Source organism: Lutjanus erythropterus, chromosome 6 (assembly GCF_056507025.1).
Source record: "Lutjanus erythropterus isolate fLutEry1 chromosome 6, fLutEry1.hap2, whole genome shotgun sequence".
Classification (NCBI taxonomy): Eukaryota; Metazoa; Chordata; class Actinopteri; order Lutjaniformes; family Lutjanidae; genus Lutjanus; species Lutjanus erythropterus.
The window spans coordinates 11,415,916-11,443,389 of record NC_139322.1 but is presented as its reverse complement, the minus strand read 5'-3'; the positions used below and the strand labels follow the sequence as shown (position 1 = coordinate 11,443,389).

The 27,474-nt window shown below is 38.1% G+C and overlaps 4 protein-coding genes across 5 annotated transcripts in view; 3 read left to right on the top strand and 1 right to left on the bottom strand.

Moving 5' to 3' along the window:
• The window catches only part of frmd4bb (FERM domain containing 4Bb), a 36,674-nt gene extending 33,752 nt beyond the window's left edge, over window positions 1-2,922 (top strand). For both annotated transcript variants that reach the window (XM_084720588.1, XM_084720587.1), the window contains one exon: window positions 2,003-2,922. Coding sequence is in view for 1 of the 2 variants with exons in the window: in XM_084720587.1 (XP_084576713.1) it covers window positions 2,003-2,039 (37 nt within the window). In the remaining variant the exon portion in view is untranslated. The remainder of the gene's footprint in view (window positions 1-2,002) is intronic.
• Window positions 2,923-4,238: 1,316 nt separating this feature from the next.
• On the top strand, window positions 4,239-8,903 carry lmod3 (leiomodin 3 (fetal)). The gene is made up of 3 exons (XM_084720586.1): window positions 4,239-4,743; window positions 5,587-7,188; window positions 8,672-8,903. The coding sequence occupies exons 1-3, from the start codon at window positions 4,456-4,458 to the stop codon at window positions 8,717-8,719; spliced, it is 1,938 nt and encodes a 645-aa protein (XP_084576712.1). The 5' UTR covers window positions 4,239-4,455; the 3' UTR covers window positions 8,720-8,903.
• A 1,490-nt stretch (window positions 8,904-10,393) lies between these two features.
• Window positions 10,394-15,809, bottom strand: LOC146324933 (PRA1 family protein 3-like). Its single transcript, XM_084720585.1, has 3 exons — window positions 15,553-15,809; window positions 14,663-14,880; window positions 10,394-11,028 (listed from the first exon to the last, which is right to left on the bottom strand). The coding sequence occupies exons 1-3, from the start codon at window positions 15,732-15,734 to the stop codon at window positions 10,853-10,855; spliced, it is 576 nt and encodes a 191-aa protein (XP_084576711.1). The 5' UTR covers window positions 15,735-15,809; the 3' UTR covers window positions 10,394-10,852.
• Window positions 15,810-16,736: 927 nt separating this feature from the next.
• Window positions 16,737-26,328, top strand: LOC146324932 (NEDD8-activating enzyme E1 catalytic subunit-like). Its single transcript, XM_084720584.1, has 18 exons — window positions 16,737-16,853; window positions 16,956-16,994; window positions 18,787-18,910; window positions 19,056-19,136; window positions 19,254-19,336; window positions 20,040-20,120; window positions 20,863-20,906; window positions 21,001-21,065; window positions 21,194-21,349; window positions 22,103-22,205; window positions 23,157-23,267; window positions 23,439-23,492; window positions 24,200-24,236; window positions 24,330-24,411; window positions 24,524-24,624; window positions 24,702-24,765; window positions 24,856-24,910; window positions 25,913-26,328. The coding sequence occupies exons 1-18, from the start codon at window positions 16,834-16,836 to the stop codon at window positions 25,999-26,001; spliced, it is 1,389 nt and encodes a 462-aa protein (XP_084576710.1). The 5' UTR covers window positions 16,737-16,833; the 3' UTR covers window positions 26,002-26,328.
• Window positions 26,329-27,474: the final 1,146 nt, after the last annotated feature.

Genomic DNA, 27,474 nt, shown 5'->3' with positions numbered 1-27,474 from the left:
TATATCAAGAGAAGTGTTTATGTCATGATTAGAAAGTAACACTGAAAAAGTCTACAGCCAGACCAGCAGCTCTGTGAAGCTATAGTTAGGCAGGCATGTATCAGCACGCTAAAACACTCACAATGACAATGATAACATACTGATGTGTAGCAGGTATACTGTTTACCACGGTCGCCATGGTAGCTTAGCATGTTAGCACACCAACATTAGCTAATTGGCACTAAACACAGAACAGCTGAGACTGTTGGGAATGTCAGTAGTTTTGCAGGTCATAAACTAAAGTACTGGACAAATAAACATGAAGTTATACAAAGTCATCCTGAGGCGAACATGAATGTGAAGACAACCACTGAAAAGGTGCTGACCAGGAGGAATGGTCAGCACTGGGCAGCACCAGCTATGTGTATGTTCTTTCCTAAGTTACGGTGTAAAGTCAATGTAAAGGGCTTAATAAACACTTAGTTTGTAACTAAATCAGCTACTAAAATTGGTTGCAGCACAACTACCTGCAACATAACCTTATTGCTTTGGATGTAAACCCATAACTAAGGCAAATGGCAGCCATTGTCGTGGTTATTGTGCACCAGGACTGCCCCCGAATAAAGATTTTTCACAGTTATTAGTTCAGATCATAGTCGACCAGTCACTGGACTTTTAACTTAATTATTTAACACAATACTGTGCTACATTACAGAGCAATAGAAAACTGTTATAATGACCCTTTAAAATATCAATTTTACAAGGTGCCTGAAGTGCCTGTTAACTACAATGCTAACACTATTCAGTTCAGTTCAATTCAAATTTTATTTGTATGGCACCATATCATTAACAGGAGTTATCTCAGGGTAGTTTTCATATAGAGCAGGTCTAAACTGTACTCTTTACAAACATCACACAAGTCTCATTGCTCAAAACTTGGGAATAATTAACTTCCAACCTCACAAAAGCAAATACACACAGACTTGTCAACAAGATGGCTGATGTATATTTGCTCCTTGCGATAACTCTTGCTGCTGAGCCCGGTTTATATTCCCGCTCGCTCAGCTCCGCTTGTGGCGACGCTCTCCGTCAGCATTCCCCGCTGAGTACCCCCACATCAGAACTGAAAACCTCCTCCTCCTGGTGGTCGGTCCAAAGCTCTTCTGCTAGCAGTGTAAACCAACACCAACACTTCCTCGGTGCAGTTAAGGGCAAGTGCCATTTATTACCAGTGACTTCCATGTCACAAGAGAAAAGGTTTTTTGTTGCAGCCATCCCTCTGATACTCCAGAATGGAGTCTGACGTGTTTTTTTAAGCAACTAACGAATGTAAACTTGGTCGATTAAGACTCTTCTCAATGACACGGTTTGGTCAACTATTAGGGGGCATCCCTACCGCCTGAGGAACTAACCCTAACCCTAACCCTAACCCTAACTTCTAGCTGGTATTGTATCACATTGTAGTAAGATAGAGCCATATTATACCAGTAAATTAGGTCTCTACTGGATTATTGTGTTGCAAAATGAGATGGGATCAATGAAAAAAAAAAAAGACCTGTCCTCGGGGCATGCATTAGCTGTTACTTGGAGTTATGTTGTTACTCATCTCATTGGTGCATCCGCTTTTATTTTAGGAATGCATAAATTAGAATTTAGCATATACTTTAACTAGGCTAACTTTAAACACACAGCTGGTGCAACAGGCTGCAGGTCATAATGCACAATTGAATCAAATTTCATGGTAATCCACCCTATAGTTGAGATATTTCAGTCTGGACTAAAGTGATGGACCGACCGGTTGACAATGCACTACTAGCGTGACTAAAAGTAGGAAGTTTCCATTCACTCCATGAAGCTGAAATCATGTTGAATGCCTTCACAAAGTCATGTGGACTTTTTGGTTCATTGCACTTCCATTTCCATTCCTCTTTTTTTTTTCCACAATGCTCAGACATGTGTTCTTTATTCTCAAACAGCTGATCTACAGTAGTTTTGACATGTTCTTGTGTTGCTGCCTGCACAGATTTCACCTGGACAGAAGCTACATGAGCATCCACTGAAGAGGACCAAACCAAACTTTGGCACAAACAAAGCCATGGCCAGCAGCACATGAAGGGGAGGAAGTTGAAACACGGGCTGTACACAAACTGTTTTTCCGCTGCCGTAAACGCGTGTTGGCAGATGTTCGTCTGTTAGGTTTTTGGCAGAATCTGTGTGTACGCTGTCCTCATGTTAAAGTAACCTCTGAACACAGTGATGACACTCTTGAATGACTTTCCCATGTGCCTTGGATTGGATGAATTGTACAGGCAGATGAGAATGTGTCAAGAAACTTTAAGATGTTGCACAACCACACTGGATTCAAACCCTACTGTGTTTTAAAGAAGAAAAAAGAGGCAACATGTGTTTTTACTGAACTTCATGTATTTTAACAGGAACTAGCTACTGCCTTATAAAAAACAGTAGATTATAGATTAAAATGATTTTCACCACTTTCATCTCAGTAAGTATGATAAAAAAAATAGTCTTAAATATAAAATCCAAAACAAACATGTTCACAATGCGACATGACAAGAACTGAACTGATCATTTATTAGAGCAGACCGTGTCTTCGATGAATTTTCCATCCCTTCTTTTCTTTAAACTTTAAATCAGAATGTATTATGTCCATATTGTTTATAGAGCCATTTGTCTTTGTTGGTGCTGTAATGTGTTTTAAAATGCATGGTAAGAATATCCATTTTTTTTGATAAAAACTTCTTTTTATATTAACAGAAGACCACTGCCGTAAAAAAAAACAAAAAAAAAAACATATTCATGTCTCGTTGTTTGTTTTCTCACACATTTGTACAGTCAGTGTGTAGTTATATGTTGTTAGATGTTGTCATAAAATATTTTCCACTGGGAACAAGGATGTGAATAAATACATGTGTGACACATAAACTGCTGTGCCCTTCAGGTTCTGTTATTGACTATATTAGAATATCTTAAAGGAATAGTTCAACATTTTGGGAAATAGGCTTACAGAAAAGTGGTGTGTGCCAGCTGCCTCTAGGGGTGTGCAAGAGGAAAAAATATAAGAACAACGAAATGATTTGTCTTCTGCTTTAAAAAGGTCAACTTTTATTACATTTCCTCAATTTGATCAAAATCCTACTTCTGCGAATTTGTCAGACTTTGATAGCCAAAAGTTATCAATGCTATTTTGATTGGTCAATCTGGATTTTACGAGCTAATCAATTTTCACCAAACTAGCACATTTTATCAAATCTGTAGTAACGCAACACATGTAGGTAGACAATGAAGAATATTTAAGTGCTGTTCAAATTAGCACATATAACTTTCCTTTGGCTAGCTTCCTGTGTAACGTTAGCATTACTCTATAATGGATATTCCTTTGCCAAACTCTCACTGATGCACTGACCAAAACAAAACACACATTTACAAAGCAGTGTGTATAAATGTCATATTATGTATCAACACTACCATTATACAGCAAAGCTTTAACATACTGATCCACACAGAAACACCTGAGAGATGAGTGAAAAACCTGGCTGGAGAGATACTTTTGTTTTCTGTACAGGTTCCTGGATACACGGCTTCACCCCCGAATGACTGAAAGGACACGTAAAAACAATCAAATCCAAAAAGCTGTGGAAAAAATCCTGAAAATATTTATGTCTATATTTCCTTTCTTTGTTTTTTCAATTCTATCTCAAAGGGAACAACAAGAAGAGAGTACATGTACATCAACTTATTTCCCCTTAAGCATAAATATTATAGTTACATTGCTAGCTGTGTGGAATGAGATTAAAAAAACTTGACTCTGTCCAAAGGTAAATAAATACACATAATTTCCAAAACTAAACTCTAAACGTTTTAATTTCTTACATAAATAAAACATGATTTTTTTAGCTTCTGCTTGCCAAAACGGTGCTTTGAGTTGTTATCTAAAAAAAGTCAGACAGTCTCCTCCTCAACTCTTAGTATCCATTTCCCTTAAGGCAAATTATCTCTCTCTGGCTCGATTGCATGTATTTGTTGTTGTGCAGCACTTTAGAGAATATAATATCTTCTATGAAGCTCTATGAGACTGGTAGGAGCTCTGTTTGCAGTCGAGACATTACCCCCCCCTCCACCTCCTGGTAGCCCTGTGAAAATAGCCCACCTGCTGCTGTCAATCCGACACTTTCCTTTCCCTGAAGCAACTGTCATCCCAAAAGATCCTGATGGCCGGGCCAGCTGCGAGCAGGGGCTGAAAGAAGAATGTTAGCATGTCTTTCCCCTGCTTGTACCTTAAATATCTTCCATGCAGTTCACAGGGTTTAATTTTAGACTCCACATGAGGCAGGAGCAAACGGTTTGTAGCTGAAGTAAGAGTCAGAGGCAGTTTGCTCTGTCCTGAGTCATAGGTTAGACAGAAGTTATCCTTCGTTTTGAAAAGTCAACAGAAGAAAGAAGCTACACAACACAAACATGTCAAACGGTAGAGACCTCGAGGACCTCAAGGAAGAGGACATTGACGAGGATGAAATCCTCGCTATGCTCTCACCTGAGGAGCTTAAAGAGCTCCAGAGTGAGATGGACGTTATTATTGCCCCAGATGAGACTGTACCGGTCGGACAGAGACAGAAGGACCAGACAGAGAAGCCTCCAACGGGGACGTTTGACCACAGATCGCTAGTTGATTACCTCTACTGGGAGAAAGAGTCCAAACGTATGCTTGAGGAAGAAAGAGTGCCTGCTACTCTGCTTCCCAGTGAGGTAAGAAGTCAAACTCTCAAAAGTTCATAGCCAGACTAACTTAGATTATAAACAAGAAACAAAGAGTGACTGTCTAGATTATAATAATGGAAGTAAGGGTTGGGTGATGTCTACTGATTTGGCTTACAGTATGACAATGTCCACAGTTAACATTGCGAAAAGAGTCTTCATCTCAGCAAAACATGCACTTAGTTGTGTTTAAAAAGAAAGTAATAGATGTAACATGGAGATGTGGAGCAATGACCAGCAGCAACAGCTTCTTTTTATTTCCCCTCAACACATGCCAGGTGTCATGTGTTGAGGGAACACGCTCCCTCAAAAATACGGAGGCTTTTAAATCTCGATGTTAAGATGGTAGAGGGCCCAGTGGTCCATGACTGTCTGCCATCACCATGGACGATGGAAGTTCAAGATATTTGGCAGTCTAGAATGATCCAAGGCACTCTGATTGTGAGTATAAAATCCTTTAATAGCTCAGTAGTAAAAAATAATAACTTCATGGATTTGCCAATGTATTTATTTGGAGACGTATTGGCAAATGGATAAATAGGTTAATAGAGGATATTTATACTCAATCAGAGTGTCTTGGATCTTTCTAGACTTCCTAGACTTGGACTTCCATTATTAGTAAGCAGGACAGTCACTCTTCTCTAATTGCAGGCCCTCCCCTCAAAGATCACCTGAACTTTTATTTTTATATCAATAACATCACTTATTGACCCAGTGCAGCATATCAACATTTTACTAGAAACCATTAACTGTGTAATTGTGCAATGCTACTAGCAGAATAAAAAAGTAGCATAACAACGGAGTAATCTTGGTCTGATTTGTTGTTTTCATCAGAGAACTTTGAGGGAGGAAGCTGAAAAGAAAGAAAAAGAAGAAAAGACAGAAGATGGTGCATATGAAGTTTATGAAGTAATAGAGGAAATTATTGAGGAGGAAGCTGTAGATGGCATGGCTGGAGAGGAAATTGTAGAGGAAATCATTGAGGAGATCATTGAAGAGGTTGACGAAACGGACAAAAAGGAGGACGTGAAGGATGAGAAAGAGGTGGAGCCACCTGGGGACAAAGACAAACATGAAAATATAGACAACAAACAAGAAGAGCGTCCAGACAACAACGCAGAAAAAATACCAGAACCCAACACAGATGACAATCGCACTTCTTCAGATACAAAGGAGAAGAGCGAGAGCTCAGTTGCCGAAAACAGCACAACGCAAATTAAAGGGAAAGAGGAAATTAAAACTACAGACTCTTTGCTTCCCAAAGAAGCTCCAGAGGAGCCAGAGATAAACGAAGCCAACGATAAGCTCCCGCCGAAAGAAGAGAGAAAAATTGGCAAATTAAAAATTCCAAAGTTGGCACTCAACAATGTAAAAATCACATCAAGACCCTCAGGAAATGAGACAAACTTAGATTCGACACTGGGCAAAATCCGCCAAAACAGCCCCTCTGTCACTGAGGTGAACCTCAACAACATAGAAAACATTCCCAAAGAGATGCTGTTAGACTACGTCAACGCCTTGAAGAAGAACAAGCATGTGAAAACCTTCAGTATAGCAAACACCGGTGTCGATGAAAACATCGCTTTCAACCTGGCCAACATGTTACGAGAGAATCGCAGCATTACGACTTTGAATATCGAGTCCAACTTCATCACCGGAAAGGGCATCGTCGCCATCATCCGCTGCCTCCAGTTCAACGAGACCCTCACAGAGCTGCGTTTTCACAACCAGAGGCACATGCTGGGTCACCACGCTGAGATGGAGATCTCACGCCTGCTCAAGGCCAACAACACCCTCCTGAAGATGGGGTACCACTTTGAGCAGCCAGGGCCCAGGATGGTGGTGACCAACATTTTAACCAGGAATCTTGACCGTCAGAGGCAGCTGAGGAAGGAGGAGCAGAAGCAGCAGCAGCTGAAGGAGCAGAAGGAGCTGATGCAGAGGTATGAGAACAGTCTAAACCTGCCTCCTGGTTTACTTGAGATGCTTGGGTACATACCTCCTCTAGAACTTCTGCAGGAGCATGGGCTGGTCCCACCCTCAGCAGACCTGAGCTCCGCACCTCAAACACATAACCAGGAAGAACAACCAGAGCCTCAGAAGCAGCTCAAACGCAAAAGCGCTGCCAAACAACCCAGTGCTGAGCCATCGAATCCATTAAGGGACGTCCAGCTGAAGAGGACTCCCAAGAAGCGCGACCCTTTCCTGGAGATGGATGACAAGAGACCAGAGAGGGCAAGTTTCCAGCTGAGGAAGACTCCCAGAGTGAGGGATATAGGCATTGGCGAGGTGCCATACGAGAGAGAAAACCTTACAGATGTGATTAAGACTTTGAAGCCTGTCCCTCGCAGACGAGTGCCACCGAAGGTTGAGCTCACACCCCGTGATAAGCTCCTAAGTGAGATCAAACAGAGCAACGTAGCCTATCTCAAATCTGTGAGTATCTAAGAACTTGTACCATGAGCTCATAAACTTAGGATCCTGTGTATAAGAGAGAAGATTTTATAATTGACCCCTCCTAAGTCCTGGTTGGTTTGTACCTGTCGGAATCTCTGTAAACTTTCTCCTTTCCTGTTTCCTGTACTTACCTATGTGTGAGGCTTGTCAGTATTGAGGAGGAAACCAAATGTTGCTCGGGGAACCTGTAAAAGCAACATATAGAGATGCGAAGTCCAGTCTGCCCAATTGGACCTTACTTTGGAAATACATGAACAGTAGTCAATGGTGAAAGACAAATTATTTTTGTTCCCGTTTGAATTGTGTCATGAATTACACACATGAAGTTTTACAAGTCAAGAAAGTTGCAATTTGTCATAGGTTTGTCGTAGTTTAATTTAGTTTTATGTGAAAGCGCTCAGTGAACTACATCTCACATCCCAGCCATGAAGAGTCAGAAGAGACACAGTTGTGTGACTACATACATTATGGTACGAAAACACACTTCAGTTAGCTTTTTAAGGGAACAAGTCATGATGTCACTTGTACGACCTCTGGGAACGTAGCATGTATCCTCACAGACATTCAACAGTTGTACGACAAACAACATTCTGGTAAAATTATCTTTTAAACTGACATGTGTAATTCATGGCACAGTTCAAACAGTATTTAAAAAAAACAAAAAAACAAAAACAACTGCCTTTCATATATTTTCCCAAGTAAGGTCCCATGGTGGTCCACAGGAAGGGGAGGGACTTTGCTTCTCTATAGTCAAATCTTAAGTTAGCTCATGGTAGCAAAATGCTAGCTAACTAGTTAGGTAACAGGTGATGTATGTGAGCTAGCTAGTTAGCTGGCCTTCTGCTAACATTAGCCATTAAATGTAACTGTAGCTAAGGTAAGCTATTAATATAATAATATTAATAGAGGATAATAGCATCAGCAAACTCTTTTTTTTTTATTTCCCCTACTTAAATCATAATAATATAATTTTATTTCACTCTATACATTTCACTCCTGCTCATCCACATCCCACCTGTGGTGGCTTCATGCCCCCCCACACCCCAATTTGGGAACCACTGATCTAACTTAGGATGTGGCTATATATTGCATTTGCAGGTCCCTGTATTTACAGGTAGGTCTACAGCTTCAAAATTAGAGATTCAAAATCTAGCACATAGGATATCTAAGTACAGGAAATGGGAAAGGAGTAAGTTGATGGAGGTAAAGGTTCCACTGGGTATCAAGCTTGCTCAGCTGTTATTGGAGCAGAGAGCCAAAAGGGGGTGGGAATTTGTCAGGTTCAGATGATAAAAGGGTTACTTTTGACTTTGTTAAAGCACTCGAAACGGAACAGAGCATTATCTTACATGCTTTGCATCTTGTAAGGTGTTCTAGTATCATATAATAATTTTGTGCATGTATACATTTACTATCAGTTACCAAGTCATCTATTCATTCTAGCCTTTCTTGCTGTTTGCAGGTGCCGCTCCCTAAAGTCCTGGAATCAAGTGAAACGAGTCTCTTCTAAGGCTGCAACTTCAGCTGTTTGTTTTTTTCACCATACTGGATGTTTATTTCACACATATTTGGTTTTAGTGACTCTAAAACTACTCAAATGAACTGTGCAAAATAAGAGTGAACTATTCTTTAAGTACACATAAGAAAATATTGGCTGGTTATCAGCACTCTTGTTGTTGTCTCACAAAATTGTTGCTTTGAACAATTAAGATTTAAGAAAAATTAAGAGTTCAACACCATGCAAAAAATAGATTTAGTTTTGTTTGATCAAATGTTAGATGATTCATGTAGGAGCAAGCCTGTTCCATATATTTGCATTTTGCTATAAAAAAAAAAAAAATATCTGCTCGTGGATTCTTTCTCTGCTTTTTTTTTATTAAAATGAAATAGTACCATGCAGCTGTACTATCACTGTCAAACTAAATGGACCTCCAGTGAATCATTGTAGTTACTGCCAGCTGCTTTTTGCCTTTTTTTGGTTCTCAAAACAAATTACTACCTTGTGTATATATATTTATAGAGGGTTAGGTATTTGCAGAAAGAGGCATGAGTCATAATTCTGAAAAACCGATGGCATGCATTTAATAAGTCAAACTGAATCAAATGACAGTGTGTATAATCCAGGAGGGGATATTCATTACTTCACTATTCAGTAGTGTTATAAATAAGCTTGTCATTTATTTCGGCAAGAGCCTACAATTCACCGCCTTGAGATTTAACCCAAACAGAACGAGAACACCTTAATTTTGTGATAAATAAATACATCTTTATATTCACACTGACACGCATTTGAAAAAAAAAGACTCCAACATAAATCAGGTTATCTTTATTTTTTTTTATAGAGGACAGCCATGTTTCACTTCAAGTTCTGAGTCAATCGTCACTTTTCAATAATGAAAAAGTTACATAAAAACATAGATAATATATAATAAAGCATCCATATAACATAAAGAATCTCTCTGAACTGCCATTTGTGAAGGTAGCATGCACAAACTGCAGTCAATATGCATGTGTGAGATACAACAGACACAACTGCTCTTCCAATCAGGAGTGTGTAAGCGATATAAACTGAACACTTGGCATTAATGATGACACATTTAATGTAGATTTTGTTTAACACGGAAAAAGGGATTTGATCCCCGTGGGATATCTCTACATCTCCTGTATTTACTAATTAAGAAGGATAATTTAATCAAAATTTTGTCTCAAACATACACAAAAGTATGTACTTTGTATCCTGCAGCCATTTTATACATTTGTGCATGCTGTATTATGAAAAAAAGACACATTAGGAATAACAACAAACATGTACATATTATGACATAATATTCAAACAATAAAGCTGCACGTGCCATTCATTTTTCAATGTTGCATAGCTGTGATCAGAGGGGATACACTCAGGCCAGCCTGTATGGTCAGGAACTGTACGCACAGGTCTTTTGAGAATAGGAATACTTAAACTCAAGTACGATTAGTCAGGCCATGTAACTACGTCTCCACAAGAAGCAAACTGGTCTCAGATGGGTATTCATACAGCTCCTGGAGTGACAAGATGGGAGTTATTGCTGTTTAATAAGCAGGTAACAGTTCACTGGGTGTTGGTGGCTTTATCTCGGTAATGAGGGTCTACTCAGTGACAAGAAAATTACACATGCTCAAGTTGAGGTAGCAAACTGAGAGGATCTGATTTCTTTTTTAGAACAAATGCAACTGGTGTCTAATAAATGCAGTATTGTGTTCAGACGTTCTGCTTTATTTTGCTGAAATAAATAGTCAGTCGTCATGTGGAACAAAGTGCGTCATTGACAAGGTAAATGCTTCGTTTTTGGAATATTTTTTGACATAGGAATGCTCAAACCTTTGGTAACCTTTAGTGCCCGCTGCCTTTCAAACATCCAATCCATGCTGTAATTGTGCAAATGTCGTTTCACTGTTAATATCCATCTGTACACTTTGGATAGTGTAAAATAACACAAAAGTATAAGAGAATAAACTAAGCCGAAATGGATAAAAAGTATGGGAATTCAAACCTCAGTAACTTTACATATATAGAGGGGATAAAAACCTGACACATGGGACGATGTTATGGAAATTTTACTCCATACTGCACGACACTGACTTCTCTTGGCACACTTTTTGGCTCTTATTCCTTCAGTTTGCTTTCAATGAAATCCTGAATCTTGTTAATTTTCTCCTCCTGCTGATCCAGGAGGTCCATGATGACTCCCATGGGGGTCTTCTTCAGCCCGACACCCTCAATCTTGTTCTCCAGTCTGTTCTTCATGTTGCGCAGCCTCAGGGAGGCATGGATCAGAATTACTAGAGGAAAAACAACAGAAGGATTATTTATATATTTTCTTTCATTGCATTTATTATCATTATACAGGAGAAGATTGAAAGTAACATTACAGATGGTTCGCTTATTCTTGAGAAATGGGACAAAAGTGTATTTTGAGAGGGTTTTGATTTTTACGCTTCAATTATTCTGCTAAAATATATTTTAAAAGATCAGACTCTTCGCTATTAAACCTCGTAATGGGCCAGCTTCCTAGTGATTTAAGTTTTTATTAAATGCAGACTGATGGAGGTGACAAAATGGTCCTTCTTTCATTTCGCGGCATAGTTGTAGTGGGCGGCCATTTCATTTTTTAAAAGGACTATGGACTTGACATGCTATGGTTGAGACACATCTGATAGCAATATTATTTCATGAATTTGTCGAAAAATAGAAAGCTTACCAGTGCTTGAGCGAAAGTCCTACCTTTTTTAAACCAGGAATTGAGACAGGGGACCTTAGCATATAGCCAAGAGTTTATTATTTTAATCTATTTTAATAAATTTTAAAAACAAAGATTATATTGATAGCACATTTTACACCTATGTTATCAGTAGGTATTTTAGATTTTGAAGGCTTATAACACATTTTTAAAATTGTCAGAAGTTGTGACTTCAAGGGTTTTTTTTGTGGCACAGACAAAGTTTGGTAATTGAAACAATTCAGAAAACCAAAACCATTTTCATAAAAAAGTGTAATTAGAATGTTGGTATTAATAATTTTTAAGTTTTTTTTTGGTATGACATGATTTGTCCCAAGTCTCAAGAATGGGTGATTTAAGTAAATGGACCAGACTTAGTTGAAACAGCACCTTCTTGTTCTGCAGCAAATAAATGACAAACTCACATCACAAAACAAAAACAATCAACATTTCCATTAAATGTTAAAAAAAAAAAAAAAAAAAAAAGCGTCTCGTATTCAGTAGAAGACTTTCACTGGAATACATCTCGGAAAATAAGAAGACAAAATGTGATACTGTTGCACTTTAAAGCAGGTGTAAGAAGCGGCGTATCTTTTATTCCCATGTCAGGCAGATACTAAATGCATGACATCAGCCAGTAAATGTAGTTCTGTCCAAATCAACAACCCATAGCAACACGTCAACACAGGCAACAGTGGGCAGGACTCCTGGGAAGCGATCAAACTGTCTCATCTATCCACCGTGATGTTAGAGCTGCTGCATTCGCTCTAACGATCCAACCCGTCAATTATCTAAACCACTCTGCTGGCAGTCTGACTCTGAATGCGTTTAGAGACCCGTGGAAACGCCAGGACTATACCTCTAAACTACAGCGTATAGCTGCCTGTGCTGACTTTATTTTACAATCTGTGTGTCATGAGTGAACGCATGACAGTAACACTGCACACGCTGTTCAGTCCCTACTGTGAGTCAGAGTGAGAGTGTGTTCGGAAAAACTTGTTCACCCACAGAAAAACCTCAGTTATGCATCCCTGTGTGACTCACCATTCCTCTTAAAGGTTTTCATCAAGTTACATTAGCCAACATGTGTTGTGTGCAATATACTGAAGGGAAATGGATAAGTTTAATTCACACGAGAGCAGAGCGAGCACTAAATCTATGAAGATACTTAAAGTTTAAGTAACTCCTAGAGAGAATAAAAGTATGTCACATTTGTTAAGTTCAAGTGTGAAGCTAAACTGAAGTAAAACAAACAGTTAACCGAGGAACATTTTTGTATCAGAATTACAGATAAAAAGAACAATATGTGTGTGATTCCTCACAACTTAATCTAATTTTAATAAGGCCAAACCCATAAATTACAAGAGGGAGTGTGACTAGTTGGAACAAAACAGAAACTAAACAATCAAAAATGACTCAGTTCTCCCATGTTCTATGATGTGATGTGGCAAAAACTAAAAAAGGGACAAATTTAAAGAGAAAGTTGACCCTATAATCAAAAAAAACATTTTTTTTCCACCGGCCTGTAGTGCTGTTCATCCATCTAGATTGTTTTGGTGTGAGCTGCTGAGTTTGAGATATCAGCTGGGACTGGATGGTGCCCGGCCTCTCGTGTTAAAAGCACCACTAAAGTGCATTTGAAAAAAAAAAAAAAAAAAAAATCAACACCAGTGTCCCTTTCCAGATATCATGACCCGGTTACTCAAAATAATTCGCAGACCTTGTTGGCAGCCATTTCATGCAGGAACTACTTTTCTTTCTACTAGAAAGTAGTAGTAGATTCTACTGCAGAGAGAAAGCAGTTCCTACATGAAACAACTGCTCACAACAAGGACTGTGAATTATCTTGAGTGACCGGGTGATGACTGCTGCAAAGAGACACTGCTGTTGAGATTTTCAAATGCATTTTTTTCACACTTTGAGCACCACAAGCTGAGGGCCATTTAATTCCATTATACTGGAATGAAGGCAGACATCTCTACAGCGACGTCTCCAAAACTCAGCAACTCAGGCCAAAGAAATCCAGATGGACAAGTACCACTACAAATAATAGGAAAAATGTGTACCCTTTAGTAAAGGCTATGTGACGTTACTGAAAACACCACAAAGTTTGAAATTTGCAATAATAAAGTCAGATTACTGAGAAACGTCAGAATTAAGGATTTTATATCTCAGAATTACTGGAATAAATTCTTAAAGATTAATCTCAAGAGTATTACTGTATTGCTCAATTAAAAAATTCACATGGTTCTAATCCTCTTCAAAAACAGATGAAAACACTCCCTTGTACACTCATCTACTACTCCCTTCATAATAATAAAACACTCAGTAATTACTGTAGGGAGCAGTAAATTTGGATTTTGTGCCGTTATATGACTCATCATCATTTTGCGCCAGCACTGACAGGTGTAGAGTCACATGACTTATTTTCATATCTAAATGCCAAATGCTCAACTAAACTCTACGAGAGATCCCCAAAGAGAGATGTGTCATGAGTAACAGAGATGAGCAGCACGTGAACAGTAGCAAAAACATGAGTGAAACCTGTCAGTGGCGCTGTCATCATGTCAGCTGTGTGGAGTTATTTTAAGCTCCAGGAAAAACAAAACAAAACAGCTGAGTGCAATTTATTTCTTGTAAACTTAATTTTGACCAAATGAAAAATGCTAAAAGTTCTGTGCATGAAAACTGGAAACTGAATATTTGATTCATAGTTTGAGTATGATGCATTTCCATTCAAATGTGTTATTAAGAGATTAGCTGTTTTAGAGAGGGAAGAATCAGTATCTGATTGGTATCTGTATCAGCAGATACTCAATGTTGCAGTATTGGACATGACAAAGTGGTGTCGGGCAATCTCTAAAATGTAGTGCACCTAAAATGTAGATTTGCACATGTTAACTAAAATCACAATTACCATAGAAGTCTGTATACACAACAATGGATGAGTCGGTAATCCCACTGTGTTGAGTTGTAAAAAGAAAAATGTTAAGCTTATACTAAAAAAAAAAATAGCAAGGGTAAAGGTTTCAAGAATGGAAACAATAATAATTTATGTTAGTTTCTGATAGTAATGGGGGCCCCAGTCTCCAAGGCTGGGAACCACTTCTGTAAGGAGTGGTTTCTGACTATAATTTCTATCCATCCATCCATTCCAGCCTTTAAAGTGAAGGGAAAACCCTGTGGAATACACTTACACAGCAAAGGGAAGGTGATCCCAAAGATGAACACCATGACACCACCGAACAGAGACAGCACAAAGTAACTGGTGACCATGACCCCGACGACAAAGAGAGCGGGGTTCTTCCTTTTGAAGTTCTTCACCATGGCCTTGTTCTCTCCGGCCCACACTGAACCCATGAAGACCAGAGCCACCACAGCTCCTCCCAGAAACATGCCGAGCGGGTTCATGAACCTGGAGATTGGAACATGAAAATCACACATTGTGCATGACTCCGTGGCTTTCCATCTGTTTTTTTTTTTTGTTTTTTTTCAAACAGCACAACCTGCTGGTGGTAACAACAATAGCTAACATCCTGTAAACACCATTAGAGGGCAGATGCCTGCATCAAGGCCTCATGATTTCCACTACATCATCTTCTATTCAAAGAAAACTATCAAACCTGCTTGATATATGCAAAACTACGACGAACTAGCAGCAGATATGATGATATGTGCCTGTAGGAGCTCCACATATAATGCAGCATCACTGATTCTCCCCAGTAATTTCATTTTAAAATAAAGAGGACCTGCATTAACAGTTTCCCTTGACAATATCAATCACACGTTTTAAGCTAGCTACAACCATATTTTAACTGACAGTTGTTGTTACTTAAAGGAAGATATTTAACTAGAAAAGACATGTTTGACTGCTGCACGTTAGGCCAACAAATGTAGCTAGCCTAAATGTCTAAAAGGCAGAGGCCAGAAAAGCGCTATAATGCCTCAACAGTTGGCACAACAATGCTAAATGTGACAGAAATAGCCAGTGCGCTCATGATGGGTGTGGGTCGGAGTTATGCGGGCTAATTAAACACAGAGCCAGAGATGCTAGCCCTGCCTGCGTTAGCATGCTAGGTGAACTTACCCTACAATGACGAAAACCACCAGAGCCACGGCGAAATAATTCGTCTGGTAGTACAGCAGGTTACTGATCACTCTGTTGTTCCACTTCGTTAAATCCCCGAACTCGGGTTTGGCGAAGCGGTCCGTCCCGGGGAAGAAATCATCCCACGGTCTGAAGGGAGCGAGCTCCATCTTGGCTGCCATGTCTTCAACGTGTAGTCGAGCAGCCACACACAAACACAAACATACCCACACCGCACGCTGCGTAATATTTTGACAGGTCAGCTGATCACCGTTTGGAGGTGGGGAGTCGGACGGGGAGGTCGTCATCTCGCTCAAGATCTCGCGAGAGTTAGATTCTCGAAGAGGTGTTTGGGGTTGCGCTCTAAAATGCGCAGCAGACTTCAGTGCATGTATTTATGTATATAAATTATAAATGAATCTAATATAACAAATATAAGATGAATACATTGATATTTGTATTTATATTCTATTTTACTTTATTTTTTAATTTCACACTTACTTTGGCTTTGTGTGTTTCCCATGCCAGTAAAATCCTTTTGATTTTGAATTTTAAGTAAAAAATAAAATAAAATAAAATAAAATAAAAAACTAAAAAACTAAAAAACAATAGTCCATGATGGTTAGTTAAACAATAATGTAGACAATAAAAGAAACATCCTCTGTGGTTGTTTTTTTAGATAAACTGAAGGAAAAAATATTAATTGTATGTACAATATAATATAATATAATATAATATAATATAATATAAAAAAAACAAAATTGATGCGCCATACAGATACGTTTAAAAAATGATGACAGAAGATTCAAGTTTGAGTTCCTAAAGGTTTGTATATATGTACTGTTGTATATAATGTTAATGCTAATAAACAGAATATATAAATAAAGTTTATCATTACTGTTAATTCACAACAAATACTATCTATGAATAAGAATATTAGTGTATGAGCAGAAAAATAAAATAAATGCATAAATGTAGCAGTGTTTCAGACAGTGCTGATTTATACTTGCTGTCATAAAATGCTTAATTGGGTAACATTTACATGTAATCTGATGTGACACTTTCACGCTATTCATGGTCAAAATATTATGGAAAAACACAGACTCCCACAGTACAAATACAAAGCCATTCCACTGTATAATGTAGTTTTGTGAGGAAAAACCCTCTTGTGTTGCTCTGTAATAAAAACATGTTCCCTCTCTGGATACGAGGCGCTGCTTCGTGCAGCTTCGACGCTCAGAAACACAGCAGCCACAATCGAGGACATGGGACCGTGAAAGTATGGCGGATGCCGAGGAGCCGTAAGTCTCAATGGACAAAAAATACAGTTTAAAGGAAGTTAGACTCTCGAGTTTTGTCGTTATCCCGGCGTGCTTGAACCCCGTTTTCTTTTCTCCTTCCAGGGAGAAGAAAAGAAGGCGAATAGAGGACCTGACTGAGAAGTTAGTGACGAATGCTAAATAAGGTCTCTGACTGGCAGCAGGTTTGCGTTGCACTGAAAGCAGCGACTGCTGGGCCAGGAGACATGAAAATATCACATTTTAGATCGAGACACCCTTAATAACACAGTTAGCTGTGTGTTCAATGCATCTACGTGCACGATGTGGCCATTCAGAGTGTCAAACATAAAGCAGAAACCCTGCACCGACTGCAGCAATACTGTGTCTTCCTGCAAGACAAACCCGGAATGAGCAGCGCACCAATTTTACATACTGCGCACTAATCCCAAACAAGTTACGAAAATGTGGTGTCTTCAAACTGGAAATCTGGCAAACTCAAGTCAGTATAATGCATTCAAAAACACTCGACTTGTGAGTGTGTTGCAACGTTACTCTAATGTCCCACAATGCAATGCACAAATTAAAAATGGAGGAGCTACCGTTACATGTAGCTGAAAAACTAAAAACAATATTGGTGACAAAGCTTCATAAAGAAAGTTCAGTCCACAGTGCCATCCCACATTACAGTTGATCATGTTTCGGGGGGATTTGTTGTACAATTTTCTGTTAACAGTAAACATTACAGTATATTATAGTTTACAATAAAGATGTGTATATAATGCAAGCTGTATACAGTTAGGTAAGGGATAATGTACAGTCAGCAGGTCATTCCCCATCCCATCACTATACATTTCCCTGCTTATTACATGTCTCAAATGAAATATTAATTCAAAATTGATTTTATTGATCCTCCCAAGTCTGTGATCTGAACTACCGGGCCGTTACTCAGAAAAAATTGACTGTAGAATGTCAGAATTGACCAATCAGAGTCAAGTGTTTACTAAAGCCATGCAATAACATATAGCAGGGTTGGCATACTTTCAATATAAAATCAAAAATTGATTGAAATGAGCTTGTGTTTTTTAATTATTTAATTGAAGACAGAATTGGCAGTCCTCTGCCCTGCCTACTTGCAGCGTCAGACTGTCTGAGGAAAGATTTCCAAATCAAGATTAGATAGTCTAACAGTGGTATAACTGTCATTGCAAAAAAAAAAAAAAAAGGTTTAAATTTAGAAAAATCGTGCCAAATTATGACCCTAAAATCGAAGGTCAAATTAAATTGCGTATTTAATTAGTTTGATAAGTAGTCTGGAATTGAGACACAGCCTTATGTTTATAGATCATCAGCCACATTTCTTATAAATCAGGTTTTCTAATAAACTTGCTGCTCTGCTGTCAGTCGCTCATAATGCTACTACTGTTCAAAGGTTTTATTGCCCATGACCCATCAATAGAAAGTCATTTCCAGCATCTCTACTAAGTGCATGTCAGTGATCTGTGAGACATTTAACTGGAGTGATTTCCTCTCATACTGTTTCTTTAGAATGTATTTTGCTCCGTCTCAACCCTGAAGAAAAATAGGCGTTGCAATCTCGAGAAAGTAATAGAGTTGCACCATTTTCACCTTAACAACAGGAGCATAAAACAGCGATCAATAACAATTTGACACAGGTTTTTGGCTCAATTCGATGCCCATATTTTTGCACAGAAAATGAAATATAGAACCGTGTCTTGTTTTTCCTAACAAATCTCCTTTTATCTATTTTTTATTAATTCCCATGACTGTTATTATACAGCCAACTGCTTTTTTACACTGCTTTTATCAAACAGCTCTTAAGTTCTCACTTTGACAGCTGAAGACATGCAATCATAAATAAATGCCACCGTTAGAAAGATAAGTCCGGAGAAATTTAAGGATAAGTTCAGTGTATGTTGTTGTGTTGTGTGTCCAGAATGGCAGTAGATGGAGGACACAGGGACGGTGGATGCGACTGGGATGGCCGGTGGAATCATGTGAAGAAGTTTTTGGAGAGACCCGGCCCGTTCACTCATCCTGACTTTGAGCCAAGCACAGAGGTGATATAGAAACACTTTCTTTTCAAATGAATCAGTCTGGTGTAATAAATCTGTAGCTTCACACTGTCCAATGATAGTGATATTTCAAATCCTGCTACATTTTCTATTCGTCTTCTAAATATTGTGGTGTTTCTTGTCATCTCAGTCTCTGCAGTTCTTATTGGAGACATGCAAGATTCTGGTCATTGGTGCAGGAGGACTTGGATGTGAACTCCTAAAAAATCTGGTAGGAAGCAGCTTTAATCTACATTATATTAGTGTACTTACTCAAGTGTAAGCTGAGTAACTGTCTATACTGGTTGCGTCTTTAGATAAGTTCTTACACGGTCTTGTTGTGCTTTAGGCCCTGTCTGGATTTCGCCTTATTCATGTGGTTGACATGGACACAATTGATTTGTCCAACCTCAACAGGCAGTTTCTTTTCAGGTACGTTTCACCTCTGTTTTTCCTCTTCCTGAAGGTTGTAACAGTAGTTAAATTCATGCAGTAGTTAAATTTATTTAATATTAATTAATATTTTGATATTATATTAATATTTTGATTATTTTCTCAATTAATAAATTACTTATTTGGTCTATAAAAGGTCAGAAAATGGTGAAAAATGTTGATCAGTGTCTCCTAAAGCCCAAGATGACGTCTTCAAATGTTTTGTTTTGTTTTGTCCTGTCCACAACCCAAAGATAATCGGCTAACTTTCAGTAAAGAAACCAGAAAATATTCACGTGTAAGAAGCTGAAATCAGAGAATTTGGATGTATTTTTTTAAACAAAAAAGCAATGAATCAATTATTAAAAGAGGTGGTGATTTATTTAATAGTTGAGTAGTAATCATTTAATTGTTGCAGCTCTAGTTTAATAGTTGACACTGTGTAGAGATACTTGTACTTATTTATATTACCTTTGATTATTTACATAATGCTCATCAAAGAATAAAATATGATGTGATGGTCTGTTAGCCGTGAGCTGAGAATAAATACCATGTCAGAGTATCTGTGACTGAACTGAAACATGACTTTTCCTCTAGGTGGCTGTAGTACTCTAATGTTTCCTGTGTGTTCCTGTGTGCATTCAGCGTCTCATATACATATATATATATATCATATAATTAACTGTTATATGCATCCATTTAGACCCAAAGATGTTGGACGACCAAAGGCAGAAGTGGCTGCTGACTTCATCAACAGTCGTATCCCTGGATGTAAAGTTGTCCCGTATCCTTTGCTGCAACAGTTTTTCAAAAAACATTTTAAAAGCGTTTATTCTTTTTAAGCAACATAGTTATGAATACAAGACATACCTTAAACAAACCTACATCGAAAGGCAAAGTAAAGACAAATAACAAGATTATTAATAATAAAAACAAACAAAAGACACGACCAAAACTTGTGGGGGTGCAACATTATCCTAGAAAGTGCACATAGTTACATTAGTTTAAAGCTGGCCACAGATGATCACTGGTAAAAACAGCTTTATGTTATTTATTCATTTAATATTCATTGTTCATTCATGTACTGTATCAGGCAGAGAGCAAAGAGCAAATCAGTGATCATGTGCAGTCCCCTAAAAGTTACCCAGATTTCCCCCAGTTTCCTCCTGTCAATGCTTTGTAGCATTCAAACATTCCCCAACAGTTAAATAAAAAGGCCCCAAACTCCATCACGTGTTTCACTTTCCCTTTAAGAATACAAGTTATCTTCAGCACAGCATAACAGTTACTAATTTTCCTGAGCTGTTGGCTCACCTGTGGTCTCTAAACAGGCTTCCATGATAAGATGATCTAACGCGTCTCTTGGAGTAAACACGTATCTGTGAGAATTTGTTTACTTCTTGATATGGCTTGGGTAGCAGGATATAATCCTAACATTTTAGATGTAGCTTTGGCAACAGTTTTTACAGCTAAAAACAATGTAGAATATGTCGACCATGTTGTTATTCCTTATTAATAACATGCAGTCACTATAAAAAGATCCAGGACTTTGATGAGTCTTTCTACAGGCGTAAGTGTTTTTGTTTCCTGATCCATACATTAGCAGAGCTCTCCAAGGAAGCAGGAAGAGGTTTAATACATTTAATACACTCATCTCTTTGCAGAGTTCCACATCATCGTCTGTGGACTGGACTCCATCATTGCCAGACGCTGGATGAATGGGATGCTGGTAAGAAAACACACTTTTGATTTAGTTCATTGTATTTCACTGTTGTCTTTACCTAATATACCTTTGCATGTATTGTACCTTGTATACGAGTAATCTGTGGTGAGTTATACTGATGTTGCCTTTTCTAGATATCCCTCCTGAGCTATGAAGACGGAGTCCTGGATCCCAGCTCCATCATCCCCCTCATTGATGGAGGAACGGAGGGCTTCAAAGGAAACTCTCGTGTCATTCTGCCCGGCATGACTGCATGCATCGACTGCACACTGGAGCTGTACCCGCCACAGGTCACTTTTCAACAGCAGTTCATCTTCCTGTTTCACTTTAAAGGGATAGTTTAGTATATTTTGATATGGGGTTGTATGAAAAACTGTGTATTAGCTATAGTCGATGGCGGTCAACAGGCCCATTGTTAGGAGAAATGGAGAGGGGCAATGCAAGGAATGTACTGCTGTGGACACTGATTATCAATAAGTACTTCATACGACTCCTCTTCAGATACTCTGTACTATCCCTTTAAAGAGTCATATAAATTAATATGGAAATTACCAATTGTCCTGTTATTAATGGATGAGTGATATGACAGCATAGTTAATCATCCTGTTAACTTTTTAGAAAAGCTTTCACATCTGCTGTTCAGTCTGTCTTTTGGGTGGGAAAAAAAGCGTGTGGTGCACAGGAGGTGATGCCTCACATTTCCATCTGTTGCAGCAGCAGCAGCAGCAGCTGTTTATTTGGGGAAAGACTCGGGTCATGAACATAAGCAGTGATAACAACTAGACTGGGTGGAAATTGCGCAAGAAAATTAGAGAAAAACATGTCACATCCAGACAGACAAGTGCAAAAGCAGCACAGCAGAGACTATTTTGCACACCCAAGATCTTGTCAAAAGAAAGAAGTTTTCATCAGGTAGTTATTTTATAGTTTTGATATTATAGCTTGTCGTAGTGTTTGGCAGCTTCCACTGTGTAGAAAAGAAAAAGGGCTTCTGGTGCTCCTTTAAATGCATTTACGCTCTACTTTTATTTTACTATCCACAGATTAATTTCCCTATGTGCACCATTGCATCAATGCCTCGGCTACCAGAACACTGCATTGAATATGCCAGAATCTTACAGTGGCCCAAAGAAAAGCCATTTGGAGGTAAGCTAAAGTTTAGTGCCAGGCGAGCAGCTCTCACTGATCTGAATGGGCGCCATTTTTATGTCCAGTATCTATTTCATTATGATAAATCCATGGCATCGCTTCATCCGCTTTCTTTTGTGCTCAACAGCATGCAACACCTAACCTTGTCTGGTTACTGATTCCTATTCAGAAACACATCTTTATAACTTTATTCACTGATTTTGGTGAAACTGGGTCAGAAAAAAATTATTCAAAGTTTCCTGGAGGCTGCCACATGTAGCTGCCGTTAGCTAACAGTCCTATCAGCTGGCTCTTCCTGGACCGGGACCTTTGAGCACTGAGGGAGTGTTTGTGTTCACACCTCTAGCACAAGAGCCGAGCAGAGAGATGGAGAGTCAGCTAATAGAACCGCTAACTGCACAGCTAACCCAGTTGAATAGCTAACAGATGCTGAGTTACAGTTAGCAGGAGTTTGTGGTTACTTTTGCAACACATAAAGCTATCTCTCCATCAAGAAACTACATAAATGACAGAGATTTCAGACAGAGCAGCTGGAGGAAAACCAGAAAATATTTTCTTCATGAAATACAATCCAGATCAGAGTCTTGGTCAGGAACACTCACCTTGGTATGAAAAGACAGACTGAGCAAAAGTCGAAAAAACGTTGCATTCAAAGCACACTAACAGGGATCACTTTTATATAAGTTTACCTAATTTGGCCAAATGTAATATAAATATCCAGCATTGTAACATTATATATTTCTTTACCTATTCCTCCTAGCCCCTTTGAACATGAATGGTATTTTATTTGCACAGTTATTGCTTATTTTACTTTTTGTTATTTTAACATGTTTAATATATGATGCATAATAAGTCCTGTTTAACAGATCTAATCACCTTTTTTAAAATATTTTGCCTGTGTACATTAATGCAATAAAAGCTAACAACCGGGGTCTTCTTCTTATCCAGACACCAGCTTAGATGGAGACAATCCAGAGCACATCCAGTGGGTGTTTGACAGAGCCCAAGAAAGAGCTGCAGAGTTTAACATTACAGGAGTGACGTACAGACTCACTCAAGGTGAACATGGGAATTTAGACAATAATTAATTCAATGCTCATGTGGAACATCAGTCTTATTTTCTTTGAAACTGATAAATTTCTCACCACAATTGACAGCTTTCTCATTCACAAGTACTTCTAATAATGTGCTCAAATTTAACACAACTGTTTTTTTTTTTTTGCACTGCAGGAGTTGTGAAGAGGATCATTCCTGCTGTGGCTTCAACTAATGCTGTTATTGCTGGTATGAAACTCAAATGTTTTTGAGGAAGTCGTTGTTGCTATTCAGAGATTTTAACAGAAGTGACTCACATGAAAACATTAGGTGTGAATTTTTTAGAATATCTTTGGTGAAATATGTACTGTACTGTGCATCCTGTTTATACTAATGGTGACAGATTCACCACTCGAAAATTTGTTGTTGTTTTTAAAAATATGACTCTTTGATTCCATGTTGAAGTAAATAAAGTTATTTTATTTTATTTTATTTTATTAAATTAGTTAGCTAAATTGGTTGTGACTAGCAGATTTTTATCACCTACAGCAAACTAGTTTGTTAATGCTAAATTCAGTGAGTTGGCTGAAAACTTGAGTTAAAACTCAACTAGTGACTGAGTTAAAAACAACAACCATGGAAAAGAGTCTTAACTGAGGCTGAAGCTATATGGGGCAAAAAGTCAGCATCTTCAACAGTTGATGGTGTGGAGGTGTGGAAATAAAGACAGCATTGTTCTTGTATTATGAAGTAGAACTAGTCAGCTAAAAGGCAAAAAATAAAATAAATTAAAAAAAACATGCACACTGACTCATCACTAGATACAGTTGCTAAGCTATGATTGGACAGTTGCTTTTTGGAGGCGAGATCTAGCGAATAGTTGATAATTATGAATTATTGTGGTTGAACAATGATGTAAAATTCCCATGACAAGATTTGTCTTTTCTTCTCCATAGCTGCCTGTGCCACAGAAGTATTTAAAATCGCTACAAGGTTAGGAGCAGAAAAAAAAGTGTTCATCTCTCATCCCAATTATCTGCTGATTTGTCAAATGAACATTAATTAACATCAGGTGTTATTTTTCAGTGCATATATTCCATTAAATAACTACCTGGTCTTTAATGATGTGGATGGACTGTACACCTACACGTTTGAAGCTGAACGAAAGGTTTGTTGTCCGTTCGTTGTCAGTGTCAGTGACAGTAACCATCAGTAACCATCATGTGTATTTCTCCATACAGAGAATAACCAGTTTACTCTTTATCATCTTTGATTGACAGGAAAATTGTTCAGCCTGCAGCCAGGTGCCTCAGGATCTCCAGTTCCCTCCTTCTGCCAAATTACAAGAGGTGTTAGAGTACCTAACAGAGAACGCCTCTCTGTGAGTATTTAGAAAGACATTTTGTAATGCTTCTTAAGGAAATGTAACAGTAATTAGGTTAAAATTGTGTCTTCCAGACAAATGAAATCCCCAGCTATCACCACAACTCTGGAAGGGAAGAATAAGACGCTGTATTTGCAGGTAATTTATGTTTAAGAATGTTACATGGTGTTTGGACACCTGCATTTCTTTATAAACTATGATTGAACTATGATTACTCTTTCATTCCAGTCTGTGAAATCCATCGAGGAACGAACCAGGCCAAACCTCTGCAAGACTTTGAAAGGTAATAAAAAGCTGTGATGATGGCAAGCCCTTTTGTAATAGGAGTTTTAGACAATAGACAATTGCAGTGGGGGATGATGATGATGAATTTTCTTAGCAAAATGATCAAAATGCATGCAGTTAGTCCGCCTGGCTCATTGGTTTGTGAAAGTTAAGATCTATGTCCCCGACCATGGCTCTGAAATATCAGCAGTTTAAACGTGCCATGTATTGATAAATCCACAGAGCTGTCCGTGGTGCTGAAGTAGCAGACAAATATGTAATTGCAGCTCTTTATCTTGGTCCTGCTTCCTGTCAGTCTCGTCTTGGATCTGTAATGTTTTCTAAACTAACTTTTCAGAACCAAAAGAGGCAGTGAGTGGGTTCACTGGTCACGTGTAAACGAAACAGACCGGGTCCATCAGCCTCGACTCGCCTACTGATTGTAGACATTAACAGCTGCTGTTTGACAAATTAAAATTCCAAGCCAACATATTCATAATGTCATTTTGACTAGTGGCAACTCCAGTTAAAGATATTTGCAGTTCATTTCTCACTAGTGCAAATGTATGTCTGCTTGGAAGTATAACTAGTAAGAATGCATCTTCAGATATCTATAATTTCATATTTGCATAGTTGTAGAAAAATTTAAAATCAGTTGTAACTAGTGAAAATTATATTGGTACTTGTTTGGAATATCTACAATGCCTTTTATAGCTAGTCTGAATTGAATTTTAGATATCATAAAAGGAATTTCCACTTGTTAAAAAATGGTATTGTAGATATCTTCAGTAGTTCAATTTTCACACAGTGCCTTTTCAACATGTGGAAATTGCACTGCAGATATCTGTGACCAGCTATTCTTATGAGTGAAAAAGGAATTACTGCTGTCTAATTAGATTTAAAATGCCTGTAAATCAGCTTTGACTAGGTGAAATGTAAATTCTACGCATGAAAATATGTTTGTAACATGTCGGAATTGTTATTTTGAGTATGTTTTTGAAATTTCTTCCTTCTGATGCAGAGCTGGGCTTATCAGATGGACAGGAGCTGGCTGTGGCTGATGTCACCACGCCCCAGACGGTTCTCTTCAAGCTCAATTTCACCACCTGAACATTCATTACAGCACACAGCACTGATGTCAGATCGACTGGATCTGAATACAAACTGGGTCTTACTTCACAGGGTTACTGTGATTATTGCAGTAGCACATTTGATATGATGTAAATAAGGTGAGTAAGGTCTCGCTTCTGGGATAGGATCAGTCGTCATGAGTATGGAGTCGTTTAACAACAATATTTTTTTTCTATTAGTAACGTTGTTTACCTCTTTGTGTATTTGTCCTGTGTTGACTTATATTGTAGCTATTTCTCTGTCAGTCAAATGAGAATAATGATGATGTGCACTGTGCTCTAATAAAGTTTTATCATCATGGTTGTAGAGGAAGCATCTTTCGCCAGATTTGTTTTGTCATCTGTCTTCACATAAAAGCTGGTTTCTGCTGGTTCTTAAAGTCTTAAAACATGTAAAATTCAATAATCTGAATTTTAGGCCTCATAAAGCAATGGCTTAAATATGATTTTTGATAGATCTTAAAAACTGAATTGTGAGGTCAGTGTTACCTTAATGAAGTTGGATTTAATTTTAGTTTTGCTTTTGGGAAATAAATGTATAGATAATACTGTAACAACTACGAAATAAGACCAACATTGAACCAATAAACACAAATGCAAACTGCATGTACTTTTTTACCAGTATGGATATGAAATTGCAGTGGTCTTATAAAAACTCTTAAATTTAACTTGTTGAAACATGCAGAAATCTTGTTCCCTTCTTGTTCCTCTTTATAACTCATAAGTGCATCAAATGCAATTTGATTACACCCACAACACATAAAAACACACCATTAAAAACTAGGAGACTTTGTAAGAAGTCCTAAGATTGCACTGAGAAATGGTGTTTCCTTATTAAAGGCGCCCTGCAGGCATGTATTAATACATTTCAAAAAGCCTGCTTAGAACAACAAGCGGGCACCTGTTATGGTTTTTTTTTTTTTTTTTTTTTTTTTTTTTTTTTTACAAAAATTAGAATAATTTTCACATTAACATCCATAAAAAGGCAAATACTCTGCCTCATTAAAAAAATCCAGAATCTATGAATATGCAAATTCTGTTCCAAGTTTTTCTACTGGACGCATAATGTCTCCTACTTCACTGTGAAGTCTGTTCTCAGTGGATGCGCACTGGAAGCTTCAAGTTTACGCATCGCTATCGTATAAAGTGGAAACTCCCTAAAAACTTGGTGTTTCAGGTGGATGGGCGTGGCTTCAGCAAACTCATGGATCAGCTCCATGACACAAAAAATGGTGGGACTGAGTGGTGAAGTACCGACTAGTTTAATTTATAAAACCTGAAAAATTAGTCAAACTACACTAATTGATACACACATTCAATAAAATGTAAGTTTATTTGATGTTTGTAAGCCCATTTGTGTAAAATACTACACATATGAGAGCACAGACCCCACATCTTACAAATGTTTTTGTGCATAATTTAGTCCATCTTGTCAAGTAAGGGATAATGTACA